General features: G+C 35.5%; 2 protein-coding genes and 1 long non-coding RNA gene across 3 annotated transcripts; 1 reads left to right on the forward strand and 2 right to left on the reverse strand.

Annotated features, from left to right (window-relative positions):
• Positions 1-4,090: 4,090 nt before the first annotated feature.
• On the reverse strand, positions 4,091-7,650 carry LOC128182911 (uncharacterized). Its single transcript, XM_052851689.1, has 3 exons — positions 7,536-7,650; positions 7,074-7,191; positions 4,091-4,447 (listed from the first exon to the last, which is right to left on the reverse strand). The coding sequence occupies exons 2-3, from the start codon at positions 7,138-7,140 to the stop codon at positions 4,281-4,283; spliced, it is 234 nt and encodes a 77-aa protein (XP_052707649.1). The 5' UTR covers positions 7,141-7,191; positions 7,536-7,650; the 3' UTR covers positions 4,091-4,280.
• Positions 7,651-11,246: 3,596 nt separating this feature from the next.
• LOC128182915 (uncharacterized) lies at positions 11,247-13,498 on the forward strand. Its single transcript, XR_008243484.1, has 3 exons — positions 11,247-11,389; positions 11,714-12,501; positions 13,389-13,498. It is a non-coding gene; the product is annotated as an uncharacterized LOC128182915 (long non-coding RNA).
• Positions 13,499-13,546: 48 nt separating this feature from the next.
• On the reverse strand, positions 13,547-15,900 carry LOC128182913 (tripartite motif-containing protein 3-like). The gene is made up of 2 exons (XM_052851692.1): positions 14,116-15,900; positions 13,547-13,722 (listed from the first exon to the last, which is right to left on the reverse strand). Exons 1-2 carry the CDS (start codon positions 15,737-15,739, stop codon positions 13,631-13,633), a joined length of 1,716 nt encoding a protein of 571 aa, XP_052707652.1. The 5' UTR covers positions 15,740-15,900; the 3' UTR covers positions 13,547-13,630.
• Between the last annotated feature and the right edge of the window lie 388 nt (positions 15,901-16,288).

Below are 16,288 nucleotides of genomic sequence, written 5' to 3' on the forward strand. Positions count from 1 at the left end.
AAAGATTCATATAGTGTTAGCTGGGGAGAGGGTTTAATCATTGATCTCATGTATCCATGGTGATATATATATTTACATGTAGATGTACCGTAAAACTCGTTTAGTACGAACACCGATATAGCGAAATCACAGAGATAGCGAAGTTTTTTGAGTCCCCAGTAAAAAATTTTTACTAAATTTTTGCAAAATTTTACTGTTATAGCGAATTCAGATATAACAAATTTACAGATATAGTGAACTGATTATGAGTCCCCTGGAGGTGAAATTTAATAATGTTTAGTGATTTTCATTACAATTTAAAACGGCTTGCACTACCATTTAACATAATAGTTTGAATGAATTTATTTTCATATAAATTTTTCGACTCGCAATCTGATTATTAAAGGTATCAAAATAATATATTTTTATTGTAAGTCTCAATTAGAAAATATTATAGTCTAGTGAAAGAAAATATGTATATAGTGAATTCGCTATAGTTATTATTACGAATTTGTTATATGAATATAACAAATTATGGATATAACAAAGTAAATCCATTGGTCCCTAGGACGTTGCTATAAACAAGTTTTACTGTATATAAGTTACAAAGAGTACCACCCATCACATCTAAAATTATATGCCCTTGGGGAGAATATTAGCATATTAAGTAACCAAGCCAACCTTGTTGAAATCATCATAGAAATCTATGAGTGAGCTTTTGTTTCATCCAAGGTAGTAGAAATATTTCATTCAGAATAATTTTCCAGTTTAAGTTTAATTAGATATGAGCGTCTGTTGAATTTGCTGTTTTCTTTAATTTGTTACAGATGTTTTGTGGTTTTCTTTAGAAATATATTCTTTGCTTGACTAATGTGTTTTAATAATAGAATTATGAAGACTATTATCTTTATTGTTCTCTATATGTATATTAGAATTGCTTTGTATGTTAAAATAACAAAATTTTCCTTCCATATCTTTACTTTTTTTTCAAGTTGAAAAAAAAATGAAAACTTACTTCTATCATAAAAATCTTTTTATTTTAAGACCCTCATTGACATGTTAACTTTGTAAAAGAAATTTCATATTTTGTAAGAATTATCTTCTTTGAGAAATTATGAAAGTGGATCCATTGTATAGCATGGTTCATAGGGATCCAAGCAAACCATGCATTCACATAGTTTTCTATGTTTTGAGGGTTTTTTTGTTCAATTTCAGTGTATGTCAGATATCATTGGGTGCAGAGTTTAGTTTGATGTGCGCCTAAATTTGTCGTTGTATGTTTATAAATGTACACTTAACCTCATTAAAAGAGTTCGTTATAAATACATTTAATTTCTTCTTGTTTTATTCATTTGGTTAAGATTATGGACATTTTCATTCTACCGAAGTAATGGATAAAAAATCAAAAATGTTGTATTGCATTTCCTTGTCTTATGCTATATTGACCAGTCATGACTGGAATGTGATACTGTGAGTCTGCAGTCGAATTCCATTCCCTGACCACTGTTAATGTTGAGGTCTGCTGTTATGTTTCACTCCCTGATGACTGTTAATGTTTAGGTCTGCTGTTATGTTTCACTCCCTGACCACTGTTAATGTTGAGGTCTGCTGTTATGTTTCACTCCCTGATGACTGTTAATGTTTAGGTCTGCTGTTATGTTTCACTCCCTGACCACTGTTAATGTTGAGGTCTGCTGTTATGTTTCACTCCCTGATGACTGTTAATGTTTAGGTCTGCCGTTATGTTTCACTCCCTGACGACTGGTGGTGGTTTGTATGCTGTTATGTTTCACTCCCTGACTACTGTTAATGGTAAGTGTGCCGTTGTTTCATTCCCTGGCCACTGTTAATGAATATTCTGCCGTTATGTTTCACTCCCTGATGACTGTTAATGTTTAGGTCTGCCGTTATGTTTCACTCCCTGACGACTGGTAATGGTTAGTGTGCTGTTAAGTTTCACTCCCTGACAACTGTTAATGGTTAGTCTGCCGTTATGTTTCACTCCCTGATGACTGTTTATGGTAATTATGCTGTTATGTTTCACTCCCTGACGACTGGTGGTGGTTTGTATGCTGTTATGTTTCACTCCCTGACGACTTTCAATGGTTAGTGTGCCATTATGTTTCACTCCCTGATGACTGGTAATGGTTAGTCTGTCTTTTTGTTTCACTCCCTGATGACTGTTAATGGTCAGTCTGCCGTTATGTTTCATTCCCTGACGAATTTTAATGGCTAGTGTGCTGTTATGTTTCACTCCCCGATGACTGTTAATGTTTGTGAGTTATGTTTCACTCCCTGACGACTGTTTATGGTTAGTCTGTCGTTATATTTCACTCCCTGACGACTGGTAATGTTTGTCTGCCGTTATGTTTCATTCCCTCACGACTGTTAATGGTTAGTCTGCCGTTATGTTTCACTCCCTGATGACTTTAATGGTTAGTGTGCTGTTATGTTTCACTCCCTGATGACTGGAAATGAATAGTATGCCCTTATTGTCGTTTTGTTTCACATCCTGACGACTGTTAATTCACTCTGCCGTTATGTTTCACTCCCTGACGACTGTTGATGGTTAGTATGCTGTTATGTTTCACTCCCTGACGACTGTTGATGGTAAGTCTGCCGTTATGTTTCCTTTCCGTCATGTTTCACTCCCTGACAGCTGTAAATGGTTAGTATGATGTTATGTTTCACTCTCTGACGACTGGTACATGTAATGCTAAGTCTGCTGTTATGTCTTACTCCCTGACGACTTTTAATGATAAGGCTGCCGTTATGTTTCTTTCCCTTACAGACTGTGCCGTTATGTTTCACTCCCTGCCGACACTCAATCGTTAGTCTGCTGTTATATTTCAGTCCCTGACGACTGCTTATCATTGGTCTGCTGTTATGTTTCATTTCCTGTCTATATTTCCCAGTTCCGGCCATTCGAATCATCTTGATCGCCACTGTTGTTGCTGACTAGAGAGTTTTGAGTAATACTATGAGAAATGGCAGAGAGTGTTCCGAATGCAGTTATATGATACAGGGTTATCAGCTGTTGTATTTCACCCCATTGTTATTACTAGTTCAACTTTATAAACCTGCAGTCAGAATAATGGATACCAATCTGCTATCTTTGATATTGTAGACGGTGCCTACAATGTATTTCTTTTCAAGAGGAACCTTTTTTTGCAAATCCTCTAACAGTTGAATAACACATCACAAAATGGCTGACCTCTGATTGAAACGACATTTAATTTCGTTTTATTAAAAGGATTTTATCGACAGCCACGTGTAACTTACACTATAGCCGAGTGGATAAAGAGTCGGGCTTGTGATCTGTAAATCCCGAGTTCGAATCCCGCAGGGTCTTTTGTTACTTACTGAATTAAAATTTTTAGATATATAATTTTTTTTCCCCAAACTGCACATTGTTTATTTGAGTGAATTTTTCCAGGTGTGTTATTCCACTTTAAGGTTTTTCAACCCTCAGCCTCACCGTATTTTTTCATCATAAAAATGCTATTTGCCCTCCAAACTTTTATCTTTTTGCCCTCCCCCCCCCAACTCCTCCCTCCCCCTTGATGCTACCTGACTGTATTACAGAGTTTTGGCTAATATTGCTCAGGTGAGCAAATGTGGCCTCTGGGCATCTTTTGTTTTTAAACAAACTACATTTTTTGATGAATTGTGAGCTGCCTTGGTGTTTAACTTTTTTGTGGAGGATTGGGGGCAGATAGAACCAGTGGTGGGGACACAGATTCGACGTACATGTATGTGGACTGCCAGGGAAGGAGATGGGGAAGATTGAACTGTAAGAATCGTTTCCACACATTTTATTCAAAATATTGATTCTGTACATACATGTATAGAGGCCATAAGAAGGTAATTTTTTTATGTCGTGGATCTTTATGTAGAGAATTAAGATATGAACTAAAAAAGTAGACTAAGTTAAACCACATGGTTTTGACACACTCTGTGGAAATAAAAAGTAATATTTTTTTTAAATAATCGGAACGCTTTTCCTCCAACAATTGTTTTTTTCCCTATAAATTTAAACACATGTTGCGAAATAACCAAAAATAGGACTGGGCCCCCTTGCAAATATGGATATCACTCGGACCCCTCTATATATATTTTTTTTTAGATCCGCGCATGTCTTTTCGCGCGAGATCTGAGCATCCCAACAAAAACAAAAAGAGAACATATTACCTCTTTATATTATCATATACAAAATGGATGATGATTTAAAAATTCAAAGAGCTTTATTGAGGATATTTTTTTATTCTGTTATGGGTAATGTTTGTAATGTCGGGTCCGAATCAGTCTTCACAAGCTTCTTGGCAGTCTAGTAAGGAATCGAAATGGTTCCGTCCGGAAGGGGCGGGGCCGCCGAAAGTCCTTTGGGTGCACCTCCCCAGGGTGGGGCTGTAGGACCAGAAGACGTGTAGACTCAGGTACTGTCCCTCATAGGACGGCTCCAGGCACTCTGTAAGTGGGTCAAATCTAATAAATACTCTCCTTCTGATATGATATATTTTTAGCTCACCTGAGCCAAAGGCTCAAGTGAGCTTTTCTGATCACAATTTGTCCGTTGTCTGTCGTCGTTGTCGTTGTCGTTGTCGGCGTTGGCGTTGGCGTTGTAAACTTTTCACATTTTCATCTTCTTCTCAAGAACCACTGGGCAGATTTCAACCAAATTTGGCACAAAGCACCACTAGGTGAAGGGGATTCAAGTTTGTTCAAATGAAGGGCCACGCCCTCTTTAAATAGATATTTGAGAAGATAATTGAGAATTATTGAAAATTTGTTGGTATTTTTCAAAAATCTTCTTCTCAAAAACTATTCGGCCTGAAAAGCTCAAACTTGTGTGGCGGCATCCTCAGGTAGTGTAGATTCAAGTTTGTTCAAATTATGGTCCCCAGGGGTAGGGAGGGGCCACAATGGGGGGATCAAGTTTTACATAGAAATATATAGACAAAATCCTTAAAAATCTTCTTCTAAAAAACTATCAGGCCAGAAAAGCTCAAATTAAAATGGGAGCCTCCTCAGATAGTGTAGATTCAAGTTTGTTCAAATCATGGTCCCCGGGGGTAGGGTGGGGCCTCAATGGGGGAACAAGTTTTACATAGGAATATATAGAGAAAATCTTTAAAAATCTTCTTCTAAAACATTATTAGGCCAGAGAAGCTCAAATCAAAGTGGAAGCTTCCTCAGGTAGTGTAGATTCAAGTTTGTTCAAATCATGGTCCCCAGGGGTAGGGTGGGGCCACAATGGGGGGATCAAGTTTTACATAGGAATATATAGAGAAAATCTTTAAAAATCTTCTTCTAAAAAATTATTAGGCCAGAAAAGCTCAAATAAAAGTGGAAGCTTCCTCAGGTAGTGTAGATTCAAGTTTGTTCAAATCATGGTCTCTGGGGCTAGGGTGGGGCCACAATTAGGGGATCAAGTTTTACATAGAAATATATAGACAAAATCTTTAAAAATCTTCTTCTAAAAAACTATCAGGCCAGAAAAGCTCAAATTAAAATGGAAGCATCCTCAGGTAGTGTAGATTCAAGTTTGTTCAAATTATGGTCCCCGGGGGTAGGGTGGGGCCACAAGAGGGGGGTCATGTTTTACATAGGAATATATCGAATTTTTTTTTAAAAATCTTCTTCTCAAAAACTATAAGGCCAGAAAAGCTTAAATTTGAGTGGAAGCATCCTCAGATAGTGTAGATTCAAGTTTGTTCAAATCATGGTCCCCAGGGGTAGGTTGGGGCCACAACTAGGGGATAAATTTTTATATAGGAATATATAGAGAAAATCTTTAAAAAAAATTCTTTTCAAAACTTTATGGCCAAGAAAGCTCAAATTGTAACCATCCTCAGATAATGTAGATTCAAGTTTGTTCAAATCATGGTCCCTGGGGGTAGGGCGGGGCCACAATGGGGGATAAATTTTTATATATAGAGAAAATCTTTAAAAATCTTCTTCTCAAAACTATAAGGCCAGGAAAGCCCAAATTTAAGTGGAAGCATCCCAAGATCGTAAAGATTCAAGTTTGTTTAAATAATAGTCATGGGGTATGGTGAGGCCACAATGGGGGATGAATTTTTACATAGGAATATATAGAGAAAATCTTTAATATCTTCTTTTTAAAGACTATTTGGCCAGAAAAGCCTAAACTTGTGTAGAGGCATCCTCGGATAGTGTAAATTCAAGTTTGCAAAATCACAGTCCCTAGTGATAGGGCTGGGCCGTGACGGCAGTTTGAATTTTTACATAGGAATATATAGAGAAAAATCTTTAAAAATATTCTGGGAAAGTTTTCGGTCCAAAACTCAGTACTTAGTGTGAAAGCACAGGTTATGCAGATTTAAGTTTGATGAAACCATGATTCCCTAGAGAAAAGGGGGGCCACGAAATGGAGGGGGGGGGGGGGTAAATTGGAATAGAGAAAAATCTTCTTACAGGTACAACAACAAAAGGGGCTTGGTATTTACCCAAAAAAAGAGGTGGATAAAAATTGACAGATTTTCTATTTTTTTTAGCAAGATCTACTGTACTTAGTTGTCAAGATATTTTGATACTGTAATGCTAATTTGATCAGAATTAAGGCAATTGTTGCTCAGGTGAGCGATGTGGCCCCTGGGCCTCTTGTTTACAAATACTACCACATTGTCAGGTTGTATATTTAATTCGGTAAAATATATTGTATCAGAAAAGACGATGTTTTAGGAACATTACGTATGAATGGCTTCTAAATACAGGCGGTGGAATCATACACGCATGCTTAGTTAAAATTAAACTAGTGATATCTTTAGATGAATTGGTCTAAGTTCGATTATTCACGTAGCGACGTTAAAAGTTGGATACGATTTGAGACAAATATGAAACTTTTCTATGACTTATACATGCATACAGGTTTAAATACTTTACTACTTAAGCCATGCAACTGGGTCAAATTTTGTAGTGAAATAGAAAAAAAATTACTTAGTAACGCTTTACAAGCGCAGATAGGAAGACACTCTTGCAAATAAAAGCGTATATCTTTTGGAAATAAAATTTGTAAATTTTTCATATCTTGAGGAATTTAAAAATGTTAATAAAATAAGTAAATTTCTTACCTGGTTTTAAGGCTGTGGCTTCCCTACAGAGAGCGACAGACAGAAACATGAGTAAAACGATCAACATGATTGGTGGATTTAAAGTTGTACTAAAGTCTCCCTAAAGTACGAAAGTGACCTACAAAGGCAAAATATACTGTAATTATAAATAGTAGTATAACATGCAGGAAAAGTAAAATCAATACGTTTAAATCTTACAATCTCATCTATAAAATCTTTTAGTTAATACTTTAATTTTATGAAAACGCGCCGTTATAATTCCTACATTAAAAATCTAACGAATTTTAAACAAACAAATCCAAGAAATAAAACAGTAGAATGCAATCAAATCATGTCGAAATTGGAATTTTTGAAATATTTGTCTGTTTGTAAATCAGAGACACGCGATGATGATGGTTGAAAGAAGAGTTTTCAAATAACCTTTTTAAAAAGTCTAAAATATTTTCCAAAAAACAAACAAACCTGATTTCTGTCTCTAAAATTGAGATACACTTAGAGATGTTTACACAACTATACCCACAGTTTGTATGGAATACTGGTCCATGATCACTTGTAATCGTACATTTATAAAGTTAGATTAACGAACAGCTGTCGCATGACATGTTTCTGCCGATGTCTAAACCGCTGTTGATTAATTTAATTAACCTCAGAATTATTAACTATTCACCTGTGCTACAATGCCGCAATGACCCAGTGTGTATAAGAATGATACATACCTGCTAGTTTTTTTAAAATCCAAGCCTTTGCTGGGGTTTGAACCCGAGTCCTCTTGCTTACAAATCCAGCACTCTACCGGTCATAAGATGCATATGAATATAACCATCCTTAAGTTTGCCTTAAAAATAGTTTACATCTGCTTAAAGGTAGGCTAAAGACGATCTTTAAGCCACCTTTAAGTCTCAACGATGCTTAAAGCTGGCTTAATTGAGGCTTAAAGAATTAAAGATGGCTGATAGGTCCTTAAAGGCCACATAAAAAAAGCAATCTTTAAGCAACCCTTAATTAATCTATTTTTAAGGATAACTGAAGGTGCAAACTTCCTCAAGCTGTCTTCGAACCATTTTTGTTCAGAATATAACAGTCTTACATCAATATTTAGCTTTACCCACAAAAATTATATTGTGACAATCTATTAATTTGCGATCAATGGAATACTATATAATTATTTAATCTGTTTTCTACATTTATTTCGATTTTTTATCTATTTATTTTATTTTGGAATAGTATTTATTCCAAATGAGAACTTTGCCATGGTCTGGGTATAAGACAAACCTGATGTATATACACGTGCACTGTATATTCTGTGTTATTTTGTATGGTTCTCTCAGGTTGAACAAACATAAATTTTAATTGGATTTACACCAACAAAAAACACTAAACACGAAAGGCAGCGATATATTTACAAGACCAATGGATTCCTAATGCACATGTATTTTTCTTCATCCGTCTACGAAATCGATCATTATGTCTAAAAATGATTTAAACTGAGAAACAGAAAGTGTATCATTTTACTTCATTATCAAATTAAATCATATATCAAAAGTTTTTTCTTGTTTTAATTTTGTCTGAGAATAAGCATTGTATCTAGAATAATGCAGATTTACAAAATTACAGTGTACAAATATGTTGTTGTTTGTGTAAACAAACATTTACAGTAAAACATCAAAATATGATTGCATGTATTTTATCATTGTTTGATGTTAAATTCATCAGACCGTCAAAAAAGTCTACAATTACTGCTGACATTCACCATACACCATGCACTAATCCCAAAAGGGGAGGGATAAATTTGTTTGCCGGTGGGGGGGGGGGGGGTCCGAGGGATAAATTAATTTCCCGGAGTGAGGGGGGGTGAGGGATAATTTTTATTCCTCTATATCCCTGAATGGCGATTTTTCAAATTGCCAATCTCTTAACCCCTGTCAAATTAAAAATTACCATTAAAATGACATTGTATAATTTTTCTTTAAGGTACAGGTGGGTTGAGCAGATTTGTAACATGTTTTTCCCCTTTTCTCTCTCTGTGACACCCCCCCCCCCCAAGCATATGCAGCATATGCTTTTATAATGCAGTTTTACACACTCACATTCTACACGTATAGTTTGCTTCTACACGTACATCAGCATCATAAGTTTCAGCCTTATTTTCTTTTGTACATTTATTAATGAATAAATAGGAACATCTATCCGAACACCGCCACCAGTCATCTGAAACATCCCGGGCTTTTCCCAGTAAAATACAGTAAAACTCGGTTATAGCGAAGTTCCAGGGGCCAATGGAATTACTTCATTATATCCGTAATTCGTTATATCCGTATAACGAATTTGTAATAATATGTATAGCAAATTCACTATAAACATATTTTCTTTCACCAGACTGTATCTTTTGCTAATTGATGCATAAATTAAAACTACATTACTTAGATACCTTGAATAATTGGACTGTGAATTAAAAAAATATATGAAAATAAGTTCCTTCAAACTATTTTTTTAAATGGTAGTGCACACTTTTATAAACTGTAAGAAATTCGTTATAAAGGTGTTAATTTTCATTATTATTCACCTCTACGGGACTCAAAATCAGTTCGCTATATCCGTAAATTCGTTATATCCGAATTCGTTATAACCGTAAAATTTTGCAAAGATTTGTTAAGCATTTTATCGGGGACTCAAAAAAACTTCGCTATATCCGAGAATTCGCTATATCCGTGTTCGTACTAAACGAGTTTTACTGTACCTCCACCAGTCATCTGGAACATCCCGGGCTTTTCCCAGTAAATTACCTCCAGGACGCCCCCCCCCCCCATGTATAATATATATAATTATAAATATATATACATATCAATGGTATACCAGTGGTGTGTGTATATATATATATATATATATATATATATATATATATATATATATATATATATATATATATATATATATATATATATATATATTAGATACTAGTATAGCTTATTTCGCGTAAATTGTGAATTTTTTAGTGCAGCATACATCAACATAAGATTACGAAAATAAATGATGAAAAAATAACTCACGAATGTGGGGGTGAATATTGTGTGTTAGTGGGGGGGGGGGGGGGCAAGCTAAAAAACCCACTCTTTTTGCCATGCAACCATCTGTGGAGGGTGGGAAAGGGATCTGTAACCTTTATATTAGCGAATCACACGAACCAATGTCTAAAGATTCTTTTTTTTTCTTTATCGCTCTCTCTCATCATCCATGATTTACAATGCACAACTTCATATTGCAAAACAATTGTCATATATAGCCATACATACAAGCTATAATAAAACTCAATATAACAAACACGGACATAGCGAATTTACAGCACTTCTTGGAAAGTTAATATATAACCGCCACCAGAATATAAATTATGGCTTACTTTAAGAGTATTTGCACTGTTACTTTTTATAGAATTATAAATACAAAGTATGTTCATTGTTATTTGAGTGCAAATTTATGAACAATACGTAGAAATTAAAAAAGAAAATAAATTTCGCCAAATGTTGCTTTTGTTTTAACCCCCCCCCCAAAAAAAAAAGACACGTGTACACGTGACTACAGGTGGCGAATTGACACGATCAAGTGAAACACCTGTATCATATTGACCTGCTTCATAAGCAGGTATATAAAGTTATAATTAACAGACGTGAAGTGATGGTTTATAATGCTATAAACAAAATCAGAAAGTACAGGCAGGTAGTATCGCGGGGGGGGGGGGGACTTTTTGTCGCAGCAATTTACATATAAAAAAGGTAATTTTATTACTATGCCCCACCCCATCCCTTCTTCATTTTGGGGCCATGTAAAAAATAAAGTGAAAATAAAGAAATGAAAATTTTAATTTAATTAAGTTATCGGTAAATACTACGCTTCCTCCCCCCCCCCCCCCTCCCCACGGACTTTTTTCATGACTTTTGAAAGTTCCTTTTTTTTTCCTTGTCAAGATATTTTTATGGATGAAGCCCCCCCCCCCCCTCCATCCACTTTCAAAATACGATGCAACGTCCATGAGATACATTGTGCGTGAATTCTCTCTCATTTTTGAATGACTCTACAACAAATGCCAAGGTGTAAGCTTGGATCCATCTTACAGATTTTAGTGGTAGTATTCTTGTTGAATATGAGAATACGCTATATAAATTCTTTCGATACTTCTGACGTCGTGTATTTATTCTTTTTGTTAGAATTTTATTAAGAAAGGCATCGGGATCGGGGTTCCTATGAAACTTTACCATAGACATGAGCAGACGAAGATCTCTACCCAAACTCGTATTTTCTGAAACTCAAAGATATAATACATGGTAACTACGCGTCCTATATTTACGAATAAGAAGGAAATTTGTTTGTTTTTTTGTTTAAAGTCGAGTTCTAGTTGCAATATGTTGAAACTGAAGTGGATGTAGACGTTTTACATCATGGATCATTGTAAATAATGTCAGTGATAAACATAAAATGTAGGGGTCAAACGGATTTTATTGAAGAAAATTCAGTTAAACATGCAAGCAAATAGGGCCCCTATGTTTCAATACATATTGTGGTATTACCCCTATAATAGCAGTACAAATAAAAATAATATATCTATATACAAATATGTAGAGTTTTAATGTTGTATGATTCTAATTCAGACGAAAGACTTCAGAAAGAGATTTACAGTGACATCAAGATATGGACCAGCAAGTTTGTAAACATTTTTATATACTATTTTTGGTTTGAACATATTTTATTGTATATATAATATACAAAGGGTTTGAACACAAGTTCTTGCAACTTACTAGGTTCTCACCCAATTATTTTTTATAACTGGGTTGATACTTTATTGATGCATAATTAATTTTATACTTTTTACAACATAATATATAATTGAATATTTAGATGTTCAAATATGACCATGATGATGAATCTGAATGTGTGTAGATTTGTGTCATCATGTAAGATTAAATGTTTTATACATAAATTGTAAAATTCTGTGAAAAGGGGAATAACTCTTCCACATTTATAACATTTAAATATTGTGTGTATTTTTTATAACCTGTGAAATTAATTAAAAAATATTATGTGAATTGATCGTATGAAATTGAATTAATTTTTGTTGTATATTTACAGGGTGATTTATTTTTAAATCATATACAACAGCGAGCCTGCAGGTGTCCATTATTTATACCAAAGGGCCCCTGTTACACTTGTATACTATAAACTATTTGACTTGTTACATAAATCATGTTTCATGTATAACTTCTTTCTGATTTTTCTCCTTCCATGTAAAATTTTTGAAAGCCTTCCTGAATTGATTTTATATTGTTATTGATCTTCTTAGTTGATTTAAATCTGTGTACTGTTGAATTTTCAGGCATCTAGAAACATTCGATGCAGACACTCAAAGTATGAAAGGAGTTTCCATGGATTCCATGGGAAGGTATGTGTTTGGTAACTCAATCTATTACAAGCCACAATATTTGCATTAGCAAAGTCTTCCATTTTATGAACAAACGAAAGAGGAAGAAAAAATTGTCACCTCTGTGTGCATGAACTTTTGTAACGTAAATAATATTGCATTGAGAGTCAATGCTTTGTTCTAAGCACTGATATTATGAACATAGATAGACAATAATTGCTAAATGATTGTTATGATCCGTCTTGTTTATATTGAAATTCAAGAAATATATATAATCAACTTTAAAAGTTCACCAGGACATGAACTTGGTTGGTACATTATGAAATCTTCTGATAAGTGTTCTGCCTTCAGAGGATTTGATCATGCACAAGATCACAGCTTCAAATCCCGGTGAACTTTTAAACATATAGATATCGTGTTCACCTTAATCACACAAGTGACCCATTGCAATCGGTTTTGTACGTCGTCGGCGTTTTGAGTTATGTGTTGTGCGTTAACATTTAAACATTTTCAGCTCGACTTCTTGAAAACTACTCTATAAAGGGTCATCTTGACCAATATTTTTTTGGAGCAGGATCCATAGGAGAAGGGAATATATGTTGTAAAGTGATCGATTAACCGATTCAACATGAAACTATATATATCATATAGTGAATATCCACTAATTTTTTCAAAAAATAATTACTTTTGGTCATCTAGCAGGCAAATTAAATACATGCTTAAAATGAGCAATGATGTCCCCCAAGTTGTAAAAATCACGACCCATAGGTTAGGGCATTTTGGTTTTTGAGTGAGGCTTTACTGTGTATGAGCGGAAAATATCTGTAAGTTATATTAGAATTCATCATTTTGCAGTATTATAAAAGTTTTAAAAATGAATTGTTACATATATTATATTTTACAAATAGAGCCGTTTCAACAAGAGCTTGGACTTTGGGCAGTATGTGACAAACTTCAATTTGTTAGATGCAGAGGCTTCACTCATGACTTACTTTCCTGTCATTAACTACCAGTTAAAGATATGAATACAATGAACGCAATGACACTTGTCCGACTTCATCCTGGGTTGTGTATTTCAGTTGAAACAGCTAGAGTACATGTCACACAACAGAGCAGGTACAACATTTCTGATTCTGACAATCTATTAATATTAATAAGCATCTCTTAGCAAGTAAGGAGAAAAGAGGTGGACATCTGACAGCTTGTTTCGATGAACAAAACTATGACAGTAACATCCACACTCTTTTAAGACGGAACACAAAGCTGACACTGTTTGTTTGATATATTTATTATAACATATGTACATGTAATATACACACTGTCTTGCATATAATACACACACACAGTTTGTTTACATATAATACACACACACAGTTTGTTTACATATAATACACACACACAGTTTGTTTACATATAATACACACACACAGTTTGTTTACATATAATACACACTCGCACAGTTTGTTTTCATATAATACACACACACAGTTTGTTTACATATAACACACACACACAGTTTGTTTACATATAATACACACACACAGTTTGTTTACATATAATACACACACAGTTTGTTTACATATAATACACACACACAGTTTGTTTACATGTTATATTGTATTTTCTGCACTTTACCTGTGCGGTACTCAGCCACAAAGAGGTTGTCTCTGGTGTCCACACATAAACCCTGTGGATCCTGTAAATGATAGTTGTCAATGTAGCGGAGGAACTGTCCGTCCTGATCCAGGATATGGATACGGTGGTTGTCCCAGTCTGTTGTCAGGATCCGACCCTGGCTGTCTGTTGTGATGCCGCGTGGACCAAATGATCCCTTGGTAGTAGAGGGAGGACCAGTGTAGGTAAACCGGAGTTTCCCGGCCTGATTGACCACCACTACTGCACGGGCGTCATAGTCTGACACACAGATATCTAGGTTCCTGTTCTCACTGATGTATCCACCAGATGAATAGAGAGGTTGTCCTTTGTCGTTGTACTGAATACTTTGTTTCTCTGTGGAGCCAGAGTAACACACAACTTTTGTTTGTTTATAATCACCACTGTCCATGACAACCAGGAGGTCACCAGAGGAGGTACTACAGACACCGCGAGGTCCCCACCCCTGTAGTCTGATCACTGTCTGTATCTGTGTATTCTTCACTATGTTCACAGTTCTATCACTTCTATCAGTATAAACTAGATCCCCACTCCTTGTCACTGCTATGTCCCATGAACCGATCCCTGACTTGGTTTGGACTGACTTCACTAGTTTTCCCTGCAGGTTGTAGAGACTCATCATCTCATTAATATAACTACACGTCCAGATTTCTTCATCACTGTGACAAGTAACACTGGTTAGTGAATGTTTATATTGTGTCTGTATGGTGGAGATGATCCGTGGCTCATCAAGCAGGGGTGTGAGAGGAGAGGATCCAGCTTCTGAGGTTTCCATGGTGTAGCCATGTTCCTCTGTTGTAATGGAGAATGCTGACAGGGAACCAAATTGTTGGTAAAGTTGTTCTGGGTTAATTTTCTGAGGGGTGAAGTTTGGTAGAGAAACTGTGAGTTTAGGAGGCAATCTTCTGAATTCAGCAATCCTGGATTTGTAGGCAGCGACACGGCTGACATCATTGGAGTCCAATAACTTCTTCAGATCAGCAATGCTCTGTGTGATTTCAGAAATGGTGCGTGTGATTTCATCTTCCTGTTTGTTTAAGACAGCCAGGTGTTTGGCGTCCATTTCATCAAGATCAGATTTCAGTTTCTGTATAATGGTGTCTATTTCTCTGTGCCAGACTTCTCCTTGTTTGTCTATTGCTGATGTAAATTTCTTAGAGTTTTTATTTAGTTCTGATTTCTGAACTGCAATGTTGGATGCAATCTTCTGGTATTTAGGATAAAGGAAATCTTCTAATTCTTTTAAATCTTTCTGAAAGTCATGTTTGTGGCTTTCTAAACCATTCGCAATGTCAACAACATCATGTGCGTGATGTTTCTTGGAGGAAACACAGAGTGCACAAATAGGAACAACGCATTGTTTACAGTAAAGTTCACAAATCTTTGAGGAATGTTTTGGACATTTAGTAGTAGATCCCCTCTTTTCAAATGGCAGCACTTTGTGTTCTTTGGATTGATCAGAGAGATGTTCCCCCACACAGGCTTTACACAGATGTATGTGACAAATGTCACAGTACATAGGGGGTCCCGGGGTCTCACAAAGACGACACCGTAACACATCCTGGGCCCAAGTCCTAGGGTCCATGGTCAGACTTCTTTACTAGTTTTTACAAGAGATCCTGAAACATACAAGAACAAGAAATAAGCACAATGCTCATGATACATATAAATTTGTAGACGTTTTGAAAAAGCTTTTTATTTTGACCTATATATATTAACTTTACATATAGAAAAGTGGCCCACCCCCAACTGTTTGGAAATATGTAAAGAAATTGAATGGAATGATGTTTATTTTTAAAACATTTATTTTTTATTTGTCACCAGTCCCCCCCCCCCCCATCCCGATTAGAACAGCAAAGATTAGCAACTGTTTAAAACTAGCTCGTCCAGTAAGGTCCCTCTCCCCCAAACTTTCAGAATCGATGCTACATGTATTGTCAGTGGATACATGACATAATGTACATGACCCAGTTACCTATATTTAAATCAACTTTGACGTAGAATCCTTACATTGAATATTGGGAGCATTTTAGTCCAGAATAAGTGTTGTCTCACATGGTTTATGTCGGTAAATACACACCCTAGTGCCAGTAGTGGCTAGTCCAACATGGCGTATTTTTGCTCGTTCTTCCGG

The sequence above is a fragment of the Crassostrea angulata genome, chromosome 5 (genome assembly GCF_025612915.1).
Source record: "Crassostrea angulata isolate pt1a10 chromosome 5, ASM2561291v2, whole genome shotgun sequence".
Lineage (NCBI taxonomy): Eukaryota > Metazoa > Mollusca > Bivalvia > Ostreida > Ostreidae > Magallana > Magallana angulata.